General features: G+C 40.6%; 1 protein-coding gene and 1 long non-coding RNA gene across 3 annotated transcripts in view; one reads left to right on the top strand and one right to left on the bottom strand.

Annotated features, from left to right (window-relative positions):
• The window catches only part of LOC310689190, a 606,488-nt gene that overhangs the window by 371,967 nt on the left and 215,367 nt on the right, over positions 1–19,154 (top strand). The window lies entirely within an intron of this gene.
• LDLRAD3 (low density lipoprotein receptor class A domain containing 3) overlaps positions 1–19,154 on the bottom strand; it is a 123,819-nt gene that overhangs the window by 76,324 nt on the left and 28,341 nt on the right. For both annotated transcript variants that reach the window (XR_014517058.1, XM_083465218.1), the window contains exon 2: positions 12,590–12,736. Coding sequence is in view for 1 of the 2 variants with exons in the window: in XM_083465218.1 (XP_083321344.1) it covers positions 12,590–12,736 (147 nt within the window). In the remaining variant the exon portion in view is untranslated. The remainder of the gene's footprint in view (positions 1–12,589; positions 12,737–19,154) is intronic.

Genomic DNA, 19,154 nt, shown 5'->3' on the forward strand with positions numbered 1-19,154 from the left:
TCTACAATCAAAAGGTGAAGAAAGCATTATACTATAAACTCAGAGGGCACTTGAAAGTCAGTAAAAGGAGCACTTTCTATGGGAATTTGCTCAACCAGACTATTAATTGTCACGGCATGAGAGCTAGATAAAAAAAACCTGGTTGATCTGCAAGCAATTTTATACTCAGTAGAGTTCTCTTCCTACTTCTTGGGAACATTTGTCCAACATTTTTAGAAGAAGCAAATTTTCAAGTGCTAAGTGTAGAGACATGAAAGTATGTGGTTTTATTGAACACTTTGAAATAAATGGTAATCAGCTCTAATGGTGCTCTTTGGACAGGAAGTAGTGAGCGATTCCAGATTTGTGGTTCATAGCTTGCAGTTATGAAATCAGTTCACAGTGCTGAGAAATACCCCCACTGTAGTCAATGGTGAACCACTGACAGAGCAGATAAAGCTAGACAAGGCTAAGGTAAGAAGAACCCTGCTGGATCAGACAAACAGGCCATGGAATCCAAAATCTCATTTCTAACAGTGGCCAGACAGACCTGATCACCAAATAACTTGAGATCAATAGTCTACCTCCATTATTTATCCCTTAGCAACTGATTTTTAGAGGTATAATGCCTCCGAACATGAAAAATCCATGTAGCTATTAGTCATTGGTAGACCTGTGATATATGAAATTGTCCCATTTGTCTTTGCTTGTCTTTGCCTGTCTAGGTAGCCCTGCATTTGAAACAGGCAGTATTTCCAGGATGCTCTCTTGAAGGTCTGAACCTCAGTTTCTTAATCTAGAACCTCATATGTTTACTGTAGTGTGGGTAAAAGACCCCAGCACTGCCTTGCTGCACTGAGCTAGATGGATCATTGGTGTAACTTCTTAATGGGGAGTATTCTAACAGGACCCTTTTCTGGGTTTTTTCAGTGTATCCCCTAAGGCAGCAACAACAAAACAAAGACTACATGTGGCTTGCCAAGGCCTCCTTTTGTACCTTCAGAGTAGCAAGCTCAAAGGTCAGGGATGAGGATCCTCTGGTCTATGGGCCTAATTAGGCCTGCCAGGTTTCGCCATTTGGCCGCCGGGCCATTTTAGACAAATCACAGCCATATATGATGCCAGAAATGGGATAGGTAAAGGTGGTGCTTGGACAGAAGGAGGTGCTTTGCAGGCTGATTGGCTGTGCTTGTAAAGCTTCTTGTGCTGCTGTTCCCAAGCTCCAAAAACCAGTTGGTTCTTGGGAAGCACTGCACCCCCATATTTGCCAGCATGGTTTAATTTCGAACCACAGGTCATCATTGTGATGTCAGGTGATTGACAGGTAGGCTGCCTGCAGAAGTAAGTTTAAAATAAAGTAATTTTCCACCATCCTGACCCAGGGAGCGGGGTGTCAGGATTGACGTTTGAAGCTCATTGACCAGGATAGAAGCTGTTTGACAGATAGCTAAAAGAAGGGGAAAAACTGGAATTCCACTGTCTTTTTTTTTTTTTTTTGCAACTTAAAAATAACAACGATAGACAAAGTATCTAAAAGTAAAAGAAACTTTGGGGCTGGATTTGCAATTTGCAACAGAAGCTTTCCCTCTAGGGGGGGATAGTGAAACTGTAACTAGGGAATTTCCAGCCGCTACAGTATAACCCGTGGGAATTGAGTGGTGACCTTGAAGGACAATGTGCTCAGAAATGTTGTTATGCGCTTTTCTCAAAACAAATGCTTTACTGGAAGAAATTCATGAGGGAATGAATTTGATGACTGATTTGGTTGGAAATCTTAAGCAGAATGTGGGAAATCTTGGACACGCAGTAGAAAAAAGTATGGAATTTACCCAGGAATTATACCAGGACTGTGCCTTGTCAGAACAGAGGAAAGAAGAAGATTCTGCTGAACTTTGGGAGTCAGAAATGGAGCCACAGATGGAGGTTGCGGCCCTGCAGGAACATGAACCTTTGGAATTGGCAATTGACTTTCGTAAAAATCAGACTCGGAAAGATGAAGTTTCGACTGGACTGGAAATGGGGGGTTGGATTGACCCCCCTGAACAGGGACATATGGACTTTCTGAGTGTGGTAGTGGATTGTGAGAGGCTTGGAGATATGGGGATCTCAAAGTTTGGAGGGACTTTGAAACATGCATTTAAGTACTACATGGAGCTCAGTTTGGACTGTGGAAAAGGGACCTTTTGGTTGGAAGGAGGTAAAAGCATTATTAAATTGGAGACCACACGTGTGAAAAGAAAACATGAAGAAAAACAGTGGAAGGGATATGGAAGGGATTTAAGAGCCTCGGATATAAGATCACCAGGTTAATGTGTCAGCTTAATGGGATAAATGGACTGACAAACCCGGGACCTGGGGGAAGGGACGTTGCATGAAGACTTTTATCTTTTGTTATTAGGACAATTTTATATAATTGATGAATATTAGAAGGATGCATGAAATGAAATTGCTTGGCTCTGGTATAAAAGTTTAAGGGATTAGGAAAGAATATAACAGTTAAGAGAAGTTATCAAAAACAAAATTTAGGTTAAGGTCTTTTATAAGACAATGAGGAGAATAGAGTAAGGTAATGTAATGAAAGATTAGAATAGGGTAAAAATTTGATGGTAAGGATTTGCTGAACTAACAAATTGAACTGGAATACAAAAAAGGGAGGGATGAGGAGGTCTGGGGAAATAAGTGTATGAAGATATGTTACGAAAAATAATGTGTTTTTAACTGTTTCTATTTTCTTTTCTTTTTTCTTTTTTCATTTGTTTTGTTATAATTTGGAAACTTTAATAAAATATCATTAAAAAAAAAAGACAGGTAGGCTGCCCTACCTGTCAGACTTGGTGAATGGTAAGATGTGTGTAGATGAGGATCCAGTCTGCTGGAAGGATCCAGTTCCCCAAAGCTGCCATAGGTGAATCACCACATGACCGAAGGAAGCAACAGTAGAGTAGGGATGTGTAGTCCAGGCTGAAGACCCTGGAATCTGAGAGCAACAGATTGTGCACATGCCACCCACCCCTCCCACAAAGCAGTCTTCAGGTGCATTGTGAATCAGCAACTATTCATTTTAATCTGAATATTTAAGAAACCACTTACAATGCCATAAAGTCTGCTCTATTTTCATATTCCAAGAACAGATTGCAGTGAAGGCATTCACAAATTCCTTCCTTCTTACACTAAAAGCACCACAAAATTAAGCACCAAATTAGTATTCAGTCCATTTCTGCTTAGCTATTCTAACCTTTAAATGCAATGGTCATGCATAGCAAAGATAAACGTGGCTGGTCACTGGGTGTCACTGTTGGTTTACAGACACATTTCTGAAAGCACACAGCACTGGCAGAAAAAAGTTTCTTCTCCCCCAAGGTGGTGGTGGAGGGGGGGGTTATAATCAGAAATGTCTGGATATTTGGTACAGCTTTAATTTTGGCTCCTATCGTGTCAGGCAGTAAGCTAGGATGATGTGCCATACTTTGAAAATGCACCATCTGCTGCTCGTTAGCTGACAAAGGCAGCAACCTACCAACTCTCTAAGTAGCTGTTGCTCATTAGCTGACAAAAGCCACTTTCAATGCTCACATATTATTAGATTATTTTAGACAGAAGAAGATTATATTTGATGAAGAAAGGGTGGGGGGAGTAAAGAATGAAACACAGAACACAAAGGGAAATTAACTATGGCAGCATGATCAGGATCCTACTCCCAGTGAAGCCGAAGACAAGATTCACAATTAAACACCGATGTGATGTGTGCCTGGGACTCTGGGAAAACACCTCCCAGCTGTTCCAGAGATACTGTTAGCAAAATGAGAAACAAAATATATTTCACAATATAATCCTCTCCCTCAGGTTTACATTAGTTTCCCTAACACTTCTTTTCATACTTTCTTATTTTTGTGTATGTGATCAGCAGTCAGACCTGGAGACTGGTCCTCTTCTCCTCAGTCCCTCTCACTGCAGACTGACAGATGCAGCATGAACAAGCAGACTAATGCCTGGTCAATGTGCTTGGGACCAGAACTGACTTCAGAAACAAGAGCGTTAACAGTCTCCTCCAGCTCCTTCAATTTATCCTGGCTTTTGTTTGGGATTTTGCATGTGTCAGGAGTAATCTTGGCTTCTATTGAAGAAAGCCACCTAGGGTCAATTCTTTTCCGCCTACTACAAGCAGCTTTCATAAAATGCAAAACCAATCACCAGGGCTACACACTTTTCACAACTGTGTTGGCTAGTAGCAGCCACCTCAACAGCTACTGGAATTTAAGAGGTTCTCTATTTCAAGAGGGGCACACAGTAGATGTCAAACTAACCAACATTGGGACAATGAGAAATGAAGGGTTGTACAGCGGATTACTGAAGTGGCACACCCAGGAGCACTTAATGAGGATTTGCCATACATTGGCCTGGTTTGCACAGCACACTAAGCTAAATCATGGCTTGGCACAAATATGTAAAGTGCTCCATCCCAGTTGTTCTGCTGCTGTGCTGTACAGCATGGCTTGTGTGTCATCCAAACTCAGGCTCATGGTTTAGCTGTCCTGTACAAACCACCAGCCATAAACGCAGGGCAAACTATGTTTATAGCTTGTGGTTAGTCTGGAAAAAGTGATATCACAAGTCTGAGTTTGGACAATAAGCTAAGTCAAGCCATGACTTACCTAAGCAAAGCAGCTGCAATCCCGTCTCCCCAACCCACCTGCTTGTACCAAGCTATGATTTGGCTTAGTGTGATGTATAAACCAGGCCACTGACTAACTGTCCATTTTACTCAGCTTTTTGGACTTAGTAATTTAGTTATGTAATGTTGGCCCACTCCTTCCATTCTACAATTCCAATCCCGCTAGTTGCAAATTGTGAACCAAGGAATGATAGCTTCTGGACTCACATTTCTAGTGTAAATAATGTGATTTGGGGATAGGTGTTGTAAGGATTCTGTGACCCAGACAAACATTTTCTGCCATAAACCTGATACTCCCAAAGACTTCAGAAGTGTCATGCCTTAGAAGAGTACAGCTAATGTAACTTATACACAAGAATTAGCCCTGTGTTCTCACAGTAACCAAACAGATGCCAATTAGTAGTACAAAAGCAGAACCTCAGTACAACAGCACTCTTACCTCCTAAAGTTTTCCACAACTGATATTCAGAAACATACTGCCTCAAACCATGGAGGCAGAGGATAACCCTTGCAGCTAGTAGGCACTGGTAGCATTATCCCTCCTGTCATGAATATATCTCATCCTCTTTTGAAGCCATCCAAGTTGGTGGGCATCACTGCCTCCTGCAGGAGTGAGTTCCATAGTGTAACTATGGTGTAACATAGTGCAACATAGTGCAATAGAAACAAGTACTTTCTATTGTCTTTCCTGAATCTTCCAACATTCAGTTTCATTGGATGTCTACAAGTACTAGAGTTATGGGGGGGGGGGAGAATTCTCTATCCGCTTTCTCCATGTGATGCACAATTTATTACACTTCTAACATCTAATCAACTTTTACCTGCCTTTTCTCTAAACTAATAAGTCCCAGACGTTACAACCTTTCCTCATAGGGAAGAAGCTCCAATCCCTGGGTCATTTCTGAACTTCTTCCAACTCTACAGAACTGTATACGTGATTCTAAATATATTAATTTTGTTAGACCTGTATACCACTGCTCTTCCAGGCTGCTGAGGCCTCAAGCTGATCTCCCACCGCTCTGCAGGTCAGGCCCAGATATTCTTCAATAGAATTGTAGTATTTCATCTGGAGGGTCACAGGCTCCTCACCCGTTTTATTCAAATGCTAAAATTCTATTGGTTACATTCACAGCAGTTTTCATCAGAAGAGGTGTTTAAGTCTATAATAACCAACACAACAAATTGTCTAGAGGCAAATTTATAATCACTGTAGCTGTACTATAAGGACCAATTCGTCCAAACATACAAGACAGAAATCCATGGGTAAGTTACCCCTTTTGGAATGGAAACTACACACTGCTTTTCCAGGGGCAGCTTCCCAGCAGTCAATGACATAAGGGACAAAAGATTGTGGGGAATCAGCTTAACTCAATTAAGCCGGTTAATAAAGAGCTAATACCAGATTGGATTTAGCAGTGCCTTAAAGAGATACATGTGAATACACCCTGGAGTGCTGGGGAAAAAGTTGAACAAGTACAGAAAGAAGTGCCCCAATTATTGCAATTGGAAAAGATACATTTTAGTAGCTCTCTATAAAAAGTAACATTGATCTGTCATATACTTAGTTACATTTTTAATTACAGATCTTAATGTTTCTTTTTGGGGAAGGGGAATCCCACAGTGTTGCAAATATAATGTTGCAAAACCTACTCAGTTTCATAAACAAGTTGGATTTGTGTTTGCTGGTTTCTCTGGTAACTTCTCTCTCTTTGTATCATGGATGGTGGCTCATATTATGGATATATGTATTATTTTATTTATACTGTTGCTACAAGTTTGTCATGGCCTTTGGCTAAAACAAGAAACTTATGAACTGAATACAGTCGTACCTTGGTTGTCAAACAGAATCCGTTACGCAAGTCAACTTCCAAAAACATTCAACAACCAAGTCGCAGCTTCCGATTGGCTGCAAGAGCTTCCTGAACTCAACTGGAAGGTGCAGAAGGCACATCTGACATTCAGGTTCCAGAAAAAGTTCACAAACTGGAACAGTTTGAGAGCCAAAACTGTTTGAGTAGCAAGGTGTTCAGGATCCAAGGTACGACTGTACTCAGTTTCATTGCAGAGTGTAGACCATCAGAGAAGATCAGTTGGTCCTATTGTTTAGATCAATTCAACCTCTGTGTGTGCACCTGACCCTTGCCAATGTTGTTGTTGTTGTTGTTGTTTAGTCGTTTAGTCGTGTCCGACTCTTCATGACCCCATGGACCAGAGCACGCCAGGCACTCCTGTCTTCCACTGCCTCCCGCAGTTGGTCAGACTCATGTTTGTAGCTTCGAGAACACTGTCCAACCATCTCGTCCTCTGTCGTCCCCTTCTCCTTGTGCCCTCCATCTTTCCCAACATCAGGGTCTTTTCCAGGGAGTCTTCTCCTCTCATGAGGTGGCCAAAGTATTGGAGCCTCAGCTTCATGATCTGTCCTTCCAGTGAGCACTCAGGGCTAATTTCCTTAAGAATGGATGCGTTTGATCTTCTTGCAGTCCATGGGACTCTCAAGAGTCTCCTCCAGCACCATAATTCAAAAGCATCAATTTTTCGGTGATCAGCCTTCTTTATGGTCCATCTCTCACTTCCATACATCACTACTGGAAAAACCATGGCTTTCACTATACGGATCTTTGTTGGCAAGGTGATGTCTCTGCTTTTTAAGATGCTGTCTAGGTTTGCAATCGCCTTTCTCCCAAGGAGCAGGCGTCTTTTAATTTCGTGGCTGCTGTCACCATCTGCAGTGATCATGGAGCCCAAGAAGGTAAAATCTCTCACTGCCTCCATTTCTTCCCCTTCTATTTGCCAGGAGGTGATGGGACCAGTGGCCATGATCTTCATTTTTTTGATGTTGAGCTTCAGACCATATTTTGCGCTCTCCTCTTTCACCCTCATTAAAAGGTTCTTTAATTCCTCCTCACTTTCTGCCATCAAGGTTGTGTCATCTGCATATCTGAGGTTGTTGATATTTCTTCCGGCGATCTTAATTCCGGCTTGGGATTCATCCAGCCCGGCCTTTCGCATGATGAATTCTGCATATAAGTTAAATAAGCAGGGAGACAATATACAGCCTTGCCGTACTCCTTTCCCAATTTTGAACCAATCAGTTGTTCCATATCCAGTTCTAACTGAAGCTTCTTGTCCCACATAGAGATTTCTCAGGAGACAGATGAGGTGATCAGGCACTCCCATTTCTTTAAGAACTTGCCATAGTTTGCTGTGGTCGACACAGTCAAAGGCTTTTGCATAGTCAATGAAGCAGAAGTAGATGTCTTTCTGGAACTCTCTAGCTTTCTCCATAATCCAGCGCATGTTTGCAATTTGGTCTCTGGTTCCTCTGCCCCTTCTAAATCCAGCTTGCACTTCTGGGAGTTCTTGGTCCACATACTGCTTAAGCCTGCCTTGTAGTATTTTAAGCATAACCTTGCTAGCATGTGAAATGAGTGTAATTGTACGGTAGTTGGAGCATTCTTTGGCACTGCCCTTCTTTAGGATTGGGATGTAGACTGATCTTCTCCAATCCTCTGGCCACTGCTGAGTTTTCCAAATTTGCTGGCATATTGAGTGCAGCACCTTGACAGCATCATCTTTTAAAATTTTAAATAGTTCAGCTGGAATATCATCACTTCCACTGGCCTTGTTATTAGAAGTGCTTTCTAAGGCCCATTTGACTTCACTCTCTAGGATGTCTGGCTCAAGGTCAGCAACCACACTACCTGGAGTGTAAGAGACATCCATATCTTTCTGGTGTAATTCCTCTGTGTATTCTTGCCACCTCTTCTTGATGTCTTCTGCTTCTGTTAGGTCCTTACCACTTTTGTCCTTTATTGTGGTAATCTTTGTACAAATTTTCCTTTCATATCTCCAATTTTCTTGAACAGATCTCTGGTTTTTCCCATTCTATTGTTTTCCTCTATTTCTTTGCATTGCTCGTTTAAGAAGACCCTTGCCAATACTGCCTAGTTAAATCATGCTGAGATAGATGTCCCCAGTTTCTTGATGTTAATGTTATTCTTCAGGAACTGAGGGTGCCACTACTACCTCTCTCTCTCTCTCTATATATATATATATATATATATGTGTGTGTCAGTCTCAAAAGTTCAGTTTTTGAGCAAGATGACAGTATATGCATTAGGCATTAAGCCTCAATTGTTCAAGAGGATTTTCTTAATCCTCTGTAGTCAGATTTCAGACAAAGGCCAAGATCCTATCTGATCATCTGGGTTTAGGATAAACTGTGGGATTTGGCGGGGGGGGGGTCAGTGAGACAGCAAATAGTTCAGGTGCTGAAAATGAACTGTATTCCAGGCCCAATGCATTTTGGAGAAATTCTTTCCTAAAGGGCACGATTTTAGCAACAAATGAATAGGGCACTGTAGCGACTCCTATCATAAACACGACTGCAGTCTCAGAATCTGCACAAGCTACAATCAAATGCTACTGGACCACCTGTCTTATTTGATGTGAGAAGTGGGAATCTGCCTTAAGCTTGTTCTAAATTTTCCTTCTCTTTATAGTCCTGGAAAGTCATGCTGTTCTACATCATAGGAGATGTCTTGCAGGGCTTAAGTAGGGCCTGCTGGATCAAGCCAATAGCCCCCTAGTCTCACAGTGACCAAACAGGTGACCATTGGGAAGCCCACAAGCAGGACCTGAGTGCAACACCACTCTTCCCCACTTGTGATTCCTAGCAACTGTTGCTCCAAGGCATACTGCCTCTGGTAGTGCAAACAGAATATGGAAGCATGGCCATTTTATGTCCTCTGTATTTTATATGCCAATTCTACCCTTATTGTTAAATGGAAACTGTTATGTACTGAAGTTCTCACCCTGGGCCAGCAGGGGGATACTGTAGATAGTTATGCAAATAAGGGATCGAAAGTGATGTTCAGTGATTGGATAGTTTTAGAAAATTGTTACAGTTGCACTGTACTGGAGCTCTATATAAGCAGGCTGACTGAACCCTTCAGTTCAGTTCTGTTCTGGCCTGTGAATAAACAAGAGCTGTTTAAAGAATCTCTGTATCGCCTGATATGTTCACCCACAACCTAACAGAAACCTTGCAACGATCATGTATAATTTGTAAGTGTGAGGATTAGTTTCTCTAAAACTCTGCAAGGGGCTAGCCTTAGAGACTGCTCAGAACTAGAGATGATGCTCCCCAGTCTTCCTGAGTGGTGAGCAAGTTGTTAAGCGCAAAAGACTCAAGTGCAGTTGATCACACTGCCTGCCAATTAGCTTTGAGGCACAATTTAAGGTGCTGGTTATTATTACCTTTAAATCCATACACAGTGGGACCCAACGTAATGGAAGCAGTGCCTTTTGCTATCTAAATCTTCCTCCAGCCAATCTACACAGGAAAGTCTGATCCAGTCACCCTACTCGATAAATAAAATCCTGGGAGTTACAAAGCAGGGCTGTCGTGCAGCACCCAAAGTATGCTATGCTCTTCCCACTTGGAGCACACACCTTAAACATTCTTTTAATTTCACAACACTAGTTTTACATCTTGAATTTTCTGGGCTTTCTGGCATGTTAACAGTGGATTGATTTCTTCCCATTGATTTTATTTACTCAGCTCTTGCCATTTTTCTCCATTTTGTAAGGCAAGTTACGCCATCATTTTGTAATGAGAAAGTCAGGGTATAAAATAAATTAAAATGAAAGTCTGCAGCCCTCCAGAGTTATTTAAAACTGAAAATCTATCACCACGGTCTCTTCTGTTTACATGTACCTCACCTGTCAACTATAGGGCATAACAGGAAATGAATCACCTGCTTCCCAGATTCCTTTTCCTTTGCATTATTTTTAAATTTATTCATGAGACCAGTTAAGTTAGCAGACAAAGGTAAGGAAAAACAAAACAAAAAAAGGATGATTATCTCTGCTTGGGTGAAAGAAAAATGGCCTAGCTAATATATTTTAATAATCTAACACAACTAGAAAAGCGGGGGGGGGGGGATCATAGTTCTCCAAAAACATCAATTGACAAATCCCAAGACATTAACCCAATCCAACTGACGAAAGGAATTTTATGAACTGAGGTTTTGCAGCTATTTAAATTTTACTGGCAGATACTATATTAATTACTACCAAAACCTTGTGGATCCAGTTTATTCTCAGTGACAAAAGAATATTGTGAATTGAGTCTATGGTCACTGGCAGACTATTACTGACTTATTCATAAGCAAAAAAGAAGTCTGTTCAGCAACACTTCATTAATTGCTTATTTTCAAGGCAGTAGGTGGCATGCAAAGAAGAGATAAACAAAATTATATGAAAAGCAAAATAAAAATATATTTGAGAACTCTTTTTTAAAACTATTTTTTTATTTGAGTACTCTTTTTGAGTACAGAGAGAGAGAGAGAGAGAGAGAGAGATGTATTCCACTGGGTTTAAGGATAAGATTTGGTCTTGCATACAGTGGATGGAAAGAATGTTGAATTACACCTAAACTTGGCCAGAGATTATTATCCCAGGTCCCATAATGACAATCCCAGAACACCTAATTTAAGATACAATTGTAAGCCAAAAAGGAAATCCAATCCACTCTTTGCTGTTAATGTTAATTCTTTGTTGTCAGGCGATCAGGGCCACACAACTTTAGGCAACAAACATTACATCACAGTAGTGGTTTTGGTGCCATGGAATGTTTTTGCCTAAACAGCCAATATAGAACTTAGAAAATGTGTTTGCAAGACACATGGTGCTTGCTGCGTCTTAGTTTCCTTTTGCAAAGATTTAACCAAAGACCACATGCATTTATTTGACAAATAAAAAGCAGAAAAGGCATTCTAAGTTCAAGCTGAAGTTCTGTCAACTGCCCTGACAGAACGATCATTTTAGTGCAACACTGAATTCCTCCCTAAAGTATTCTGATTATTTTAACCTCTTTTCCTGTTCCGAGGTGAAGTGAGGTTGAAACTAAAATGTTTTCAATTGAAACAAACAGAAAAGACCCAATCAAAGTAGAAAGAAGTCAATCAAGTTTTGAATATTTCCTATGCTGTTTATAGTCTCTGTGGAAGACAAACCAAAGACAGAACAGAAAGAAATAACACAGAAAAATTGTGAAAATTGTTACTGTGTTTCTAAGAAGGAAGTGTGGAAATGAAGGCTGTTCTCACTTGGACCCAATTATAAGAGTCATAAACTTAGGTCCTCAGAGCAGAGACTATGAGTGGCTCTAAGCCCCGTCCTTTGGTGTAAGAGGGGGTTGAGAACATTCTGAGGATTGCAGTCTTGTGGAGAACAATACACAGAATTTATGGGAACAATGATGTTCACATAGGCAAGCATTACGACTGAAAGTCACATGTACAACTTTGCTAATACTTACCAGACTATTTATGTATGATTGTAAAATTCTGCATAAATGAATTGCTCTCTGCATTTGGAGATTTTGAATTACTGTATGTTGTTTACAGGGAAGTACTGATCTACATTTCTTCTGTTTTTGTTGTGAAATCATGTGATTACACTATTTCATCCAGATCACTTTTTGCAGGTTTTTGCGCATCATCTGCTTTTGCGCATCACTAACCAGGAAAGTGAGCGGGAGGGGGAGATGCAAACTGAAAAATATGGTAAACCTGTTCCAGAATTTTAGAAATTATGCGAGTTAAACTGAAACATGGGGCAAATTCAAGCCACAGAAAATATTCAAACAGACTGCATCTGCTCATGACAAATTTGGATAGAGAAAACGCAGATTTTAATTACCAGCCCAGCAATAAAATTCGCAGTGCCCTTCAGAAAGGTATTGTCTTCGTCAACCTACAATAAATTGTACTGCCACCAAGCAAGAAGTGAACAGTCACTTCAGTTAGACAAACCAATAAGAAATATGGTAACACAAGTTGAATACTAATCCCTGAAATGCATTTGATTTTTACATGGCTGAGTCTTGCTATTCAAAATATGAAAGGTAGCAATCAAGTAGAGGACACTCACGGCATTCCTTCTCATCACTTTTGTCAAAGCAGTCTGGCAGCCCATCACATTGCCAGGCTCCTGGGATGCAACGTCCATTACTGCACATGAAGTTTCCAGGAATATTACATTCATTTGTGAAGTTATTCCAAGGCAACTGTTGGCCTTCTGCAACAAGAAGATAAAATGCACAGTGTTTACATATGCAGAAACTGCTTTCACATCTAAAGCAATACTGCTGGCTCCCCTTTTCCATTAGTAGAGACACCCACTGAATCAAAGGCCCTTCCATGAATGGCACAGCAGTGCCGGCCTTAAAGAATACCATGTTTGGCCTTAGTTTTGGTCTCTGCCTTACAAGGGAGCCATCCATGATTAGGGCTAGAGATAGAATACCTGAATAACTGAGTATATATATATATATATATGCAGGTTTTGGTGTCCTCGGGTGTCTTCCCGTGTAAAAGTTGGGGTGTCTAGGCGACGTTTCGACGAGGTCTCACTCGTCATCTTCAGGCTGGTGCTTTCGGCTTCTTGTTACTGGAACAGAGCGGGATCTCAGTGTTTGAGTTCCTATAAATACTGTAGAGGGGTGTGGTGTATTGCCTCAAAAGTTCTGGGCAGAGGGGAAGTTCCCAGGCTAGTGTTCTTTTCTTCTTTTGTTCCTTAATTACTTGAGGGATATCTTGAGTGATTTCTTGAGTGATATTCTGAGTACCACTTAGGTGGGTCATTAGGTGTGGATTAGTTGCTAAAGCCTTCGTGTCTTGACCTCTTGAATTTGTGAAGAGTTTTTCTGGGAAGATGGCTGTACTTCCCAGAAAAACTCTTCACAAATTCAAGAGGTCAAGACACGAAGGCTTTAGCAACTAATCCACACCTAATGACCCACCTAAGTGGTACTCAGAATATCACTCAAGAAATCACTCAAGATATCCCTCAAGTAATTAAGGAACAAAAGAAGAAAAGAACACTAGCCTGGGAACTTCCCCTCTGCCCAGAACTTTTGAGGCAATACACCACACCCCTCTACAGTATTTATAGGAACTCAAACACTGAGATCCCGCTCTGTTCCAGTAACAAGAAGCCGAAAGCACCAGCCTGAAGATGACGAGTGAGACCTCGTCGAAACGTCGCCTAGACACCCCAACTTTTACACGGGAAGACACCCGAGGACACCAAAACCTGCATTCCTGTACCCGTGAAAATCTACGAAAACATATATATATATATATATATATATATATATATATATATATATTCAAAGGAAAGGGAATCACTATTCATTCACCTCAATATGAAAAGATCTCATAGGCTAAGATTTATTTGCATTGGGAGAAGCTACAATTCTTAAGGATGCAGTTCTATACATACATACATACATACATACCCACTGAAGTCAATGGGATTTACTACTGAGTAGATATGTATAGGATTACACAGTCTACAAAGTACCCTCTCCAATCCATTTTATGACTGGAACTGCAGACTGGAGCTTTTCCATCACACCTGCCCAATATTTTATTCCACTCCCCACTATTCACACAGAAGAAGTGGGTGGTACAAAAGAGGGGCCATTTTTTTTTCAATTCATACAATTAGTTTATTTCTAAAGTTCTAAATTCCAGTTTGAAATTCTGATAAGAGTAAAAATTGGTTCATCCACACTGATGGAATTTGCCAAGTTTTGTAACCTGTGTGTACAGTATTTGACAGAGACATTTTATTTTAACCCTAGTTAACTAAGAATTATTGGAGGAATAGTTGCATAAACAAACTTGGATCTTTATTTATATGTGATTTCCCAGGTCCAATCCCCAGTATCTCTAGATAAGCAACTCTTAAGTGATTTGGCCTAAAGATATTACTAAATGAAACCCTCAAGACTGCTGTTAGTCAAAATACATGCTAATGAGCATAGAGGATTGTGATATTGGAAAGAAAGTAAGTCTTGCTCACTAAGGTATGCCGTTTCCTATTTCAAAGTGAACCACTGTCATCAGTTTCAGAAGAGACTCAGTGTTAACTTTGAAGAAAGTTCTGCAAATACGATTTCTAGTTTATAGTTGTTGATTTCATGGGGACATATATGTTTTAACACTTTGAATTCCAGCATAAAACATGCAGAGGTAGCATCAGCAGTACAGAAATTGCATGTTACTCAGGCAACTATCGCTGACCCTTTGATTTCTTAAGCAGTTTACATACCATGGAATACACAAATAATACGAAAAGATCTCTTAAGATGAAAGGGTAAATCAAGGATTGGGCAATCTCCTTTAAGAAATTCAGCAACATCTTTAATGTCTACACATGTTTAACATCTCCTCCCAATACTTCAAGCTGCTTTCATGTACCATTTGCTTTACATAGTAATAACACCATTTTCCATCTTATCATTATGGTTGAAAAGTACAAAATTATTTTGGCACAACTGCAAGTGTTTGGTCCCCACCGTGCTGCAGTAAACAGTATGCACACTATGATAGCTGACTGTATCTAAGTAGACATATTGAGCTCTGGGATCCCGTTCCCCCATGGTTTTCAATGCTGAATAAATTGTATAATGCTTTTCTTGAACCTTAATTTTTATGAAGTAGTTAGCTGAAAAATCTCATGTAATTTTTTTTAATGCAGAACTTCAGAGAGTTCAGAATCAGAATGGTGAGAAACAAAGATATTTTTAATAACATGTCTTTCGTTAAGAAAAAAGTTGAGATTTTCCAAATTCTGATATAAATCTTAACTGTTTCAGTACTGATTTCATTCCATATCAGATGAAAGGCAACACAGTGCTGAACAGAAACTGTAATCAATGTTACTTTTGCCTTTGTCATATTGATCATTAAAAGTTCAAACATTGCATCTTAAAACGTCTTTATAAACAACTTGGATGAAGAAATTGAGGGGATGCTTATCAAATTTGCAGATGACAACAAACTGTAGAGGTACCATATTTTTCGCTCCATAGGGCGCAATGGACCATAGGCGAACCTAGTTTTTAGGGGGGGGGATAAAGGGGGGGGATTGGAAAAAAAATAAAGGGGGGGGAAAGTTGCTATCACTGAAGCCAAGGAGCCTGCATTCGCTCCATAGGACGCACACACATTTCCCCTTCATTTTTGGAGGGGGAAAAGTGCCTCCTACAGAGCAAAAAATACGGTAGGTAATGCCACAGAATTTATTAGCACAAGCTAATAAAATGAATTTCAATAGGGACAAATGTAAGGTTCTGCACTTAGGCACGATGAACCAGATGCACAAATATAGGATGGGGGACCCCTGGATTACTGTGAAAAGGATCTGGGGACTTGGTGGAACAGTGACTCAACAGTGTGATGCAGCAGCAAAAAAGCTAATAGTTTAGGCTGCATCAACAGAAGTATAGTGTTAGTACTATAGTAATAGTACCACTCTATTCTGCTTTAGTCAGACTACACCTGGAATACAGTGTGCAATTCTGGGCACCACCATTTAAGAAGGATGTTGACAAGCTGGAACATGTGCAAGCTGGAACATGTGCAGAGGAGGGCAACCAAGATGATCAAGGGTCTGGAAATGAAGCCTTATGAGGAACAGTTGAAGGAGCTGGGTATGTTTAGCCTGGAAAAGAGGAGACTTGAGAGGAGATAGCCATCTTCAAATATCTTAAGGGCTGTCACATGGAAGAGTTAATAAGCTTGTTTTCTCCTGATCTGGAGAGTAGGAGAAGTCACAAGAAAGGAGATTCCAACTAAACATCAGGAAAATCTTTCTGACAGCTAGAGCTGTTCAACAGTGGAACATTCAAACTTGACATGAGCCAACAGTGTGATGCGGCAGCTAAAAAAGCCAATGCAATTCTGGGCTGCATCAATAGGAGTATAGCATCTACATCAAGGGAAGTAATAGTGCCACTGTATTCTGCTCTGGTCAGACCTCACCTGGAGTACTGTGTCCAGTTCTGGGCACCACAATTCAAGAAGGACACTGACAAACTGGAACGTGTCCAGAGGAGGGCAACCAAAATGGTCAAAGGCCTGGAAACGACGCCTTATGAGGAACGGCTAAGGGAGCTGGGCATGTTTAGCCTGGAGAAGAGGAGGTTAAGGGGTGATATGATAGCCATGTTCAAATGTATAAAAGGATGTCACATAGAGGAGGGAGAAAGGTTGTTTTCTGCTGCTCCAGAGAAGCGGACACGGAGCAATGGATCCAAGCTACAAGAAAGAAGATTCCACCTAAACATTAGGAAGAACTTCCTGACAGTAAGAGCTGTTCGACAGTGGAATTTGCTGCCAAGGAGTGTGGTGGAGTCTCCTCCTTTGGAGGTCTTTAAGCAGAGGCTTGACAACCATATGTCAGGAGTGCTCTGATGGTGTTTCCTGCTTGGCAGGGGGTTGGACTCGATGGCCCTTGTGGTCTCTTCCAACTCTATGATTCTATGATTCTATGATTCTCCCTCAGGAGGTTGTGGACTCTCCTTCCATGGAGGTTTTTAAACAGAGGTTGGATGGTCATCTGTCATGGATGCTTTAGCTGAGATTCCTGTATTGTTGGACTAGATGACTCTTGCAGTCCCTCCCAATTCTACAATTCTATCACTTTATGATTCTATAAAAGTGCTAAATGCTTGTCGTATTTTACCTCAGGGATGGTTGCATGCCCCAGAGATTCTTTGTACCAAATTACGTAGATGCATTCTGAATGTGCTCTACCATCATGCTTTCATATCCTCTCCTTTATAAAAATTTCCAATAAAGAAATAAGAATAATTAATCCCAAAACTGACTGTGCTTGGTTTAATCCCACCAAACAAGACATGGTTAGGCTTCACAGTTGGAGATTGTTGGTGAAATCCCCAGCCTCGGGTTTTCAGTGTCTCCACAGCAGCTGTTGCTTCTGCTTGGGCAGAGACAAAAATAAATACAAAGCTCACAAGTCCTCTTTAATGGCTGAGAGAAAACAAGGAACATGTGCCAGTTGGGAAATAAAGTTTGTGTGGAAGCTGTGGCTGGCATCAAATCAATATAAAGTCCAACCCAAGCCAAAACAGATAGACAAGTCATGGTTTCTTGCTTATGTAAGAAACTAGCTCCATGTGGTTGCCTAAAAAGAGTGTTTCCAACACTAATGAGCATTAAAGAAAACATTTTACAGAAGGGCTTCATGTTATCCAGATAAAAAGTTATGACAAAGCCAAGCAAGTAACACTAGGGGAGAAATATACTACATATTAATAATAATAATAATAATAATAATAATAATAATAATAATAATAATGACTGCTCCCTCAACTTTTTATTCATGCATTACTTTTGTCAGGCATTGTATTGACAGTGAAGCAGAGCCACTCTTTTAGCCCCACCTCAGGTATTTCCACCACACTCATGAGTTGTGTGTGATTACGTGCAGAGAAAATAAAATATGTGAGTACCTATTCTCGTGTAGGGGCTCTGCACATTTGAATTTATCTGCAGACAACTGTACGTAACACACAGCTTTCGAGGAAAAGGCCTGATGGCAGAGGAGGGGCTAAATGGACAGCCCAACTCTGCCGTCAACACAGATATGCCCCAGGAGACGCATTAGTAAGGCTTCAGAGAGGACATCCATAGGTAGGGAAGTCACTTATCTGCCCTGCCTCTCTCCCCTCCTCTCCGAAAAAACATTTCTGATTAAACACCAGAGAAATAAAATATCTGCATAGCAAGCATTATGGGTAGCTGACACCATAGCATTAATAATACAATAAGAATGAGGGTGAGGATGTTTGGGCTGCATCACTTCAGTGCTTGGGCAGTAGCCATATATTTAGCCTGCATTCATATTAACACAAGTGAACAGCATTAGGCAACCTATAGGGAGCTATACAGCTGTACATATTACACTCTATCCCACTTCACTGGCAACAAGAGAATTAAAAGTAAAACTTATTCTCCAGGATGCAAACTGGCAACTTCACTTGTGCCCTTTGGAGAACTTAATTGCTAAGTAATGCTGGGGCCTAATGATCTGGAAGACACTTCTACATAAATCCTTGCTATGCATGCTATAGTGCAAAGGGCAGGCATTTTGCAGAGAAGCTTCTCTTGATTGCAAACAGCAGATTCAGAGAAACCTATTTTTGCTGTATCACAGTAAAGTGAGAAAGAGTTTAAACTTCTTTGCCTAGCCCCCCATAACCTAGAAGCTAAAGCTTTTGTGGGGCTGCTATTCACATCACAAAAACATATACATTAATTGTATTCATGCAATGGACTTCACATCAGCTTTATCTAAGAAAATAAGAAACAAAAAAAACACTGAAACCTCAACAACTTTTAATGCCACTGGTGAAGACAGAGCTGTACCATAGCTAATACTAGTAAAGGAAAGATAGAGGTTTAAAATTGCATAGGGTGGGAGTGCAGGATTGCACCGCAGTTAGGAGGCTACTCGCATTATATCTGGCACCATGCCTCAGAAGGAACACTGTTCCATGTCCCTTGCTATGAATGAGATGGTAAGAGATGGAAACTACTAAAATCGATACCCCATTATTCACTAACTTGGTTTGGCCCTAGATTCAAATTTAACCTTTTCTTTATAAGTGCTCTTACACAAG

The sequence above is a fragment of the Podarcis liolepis genome (genome assembly GCF_965112155.1).
Source record: "Podarcis liolepis genome assembly, chromosome: 1".
In the NCBI taxonomy this organism is placed as follows: domain Eukaryota; kingdom Metazoa; phylum Chordata; class Lepidosauria; order Squamata; family Lacertidae; genus Podarcis; species Podarcis liolepis.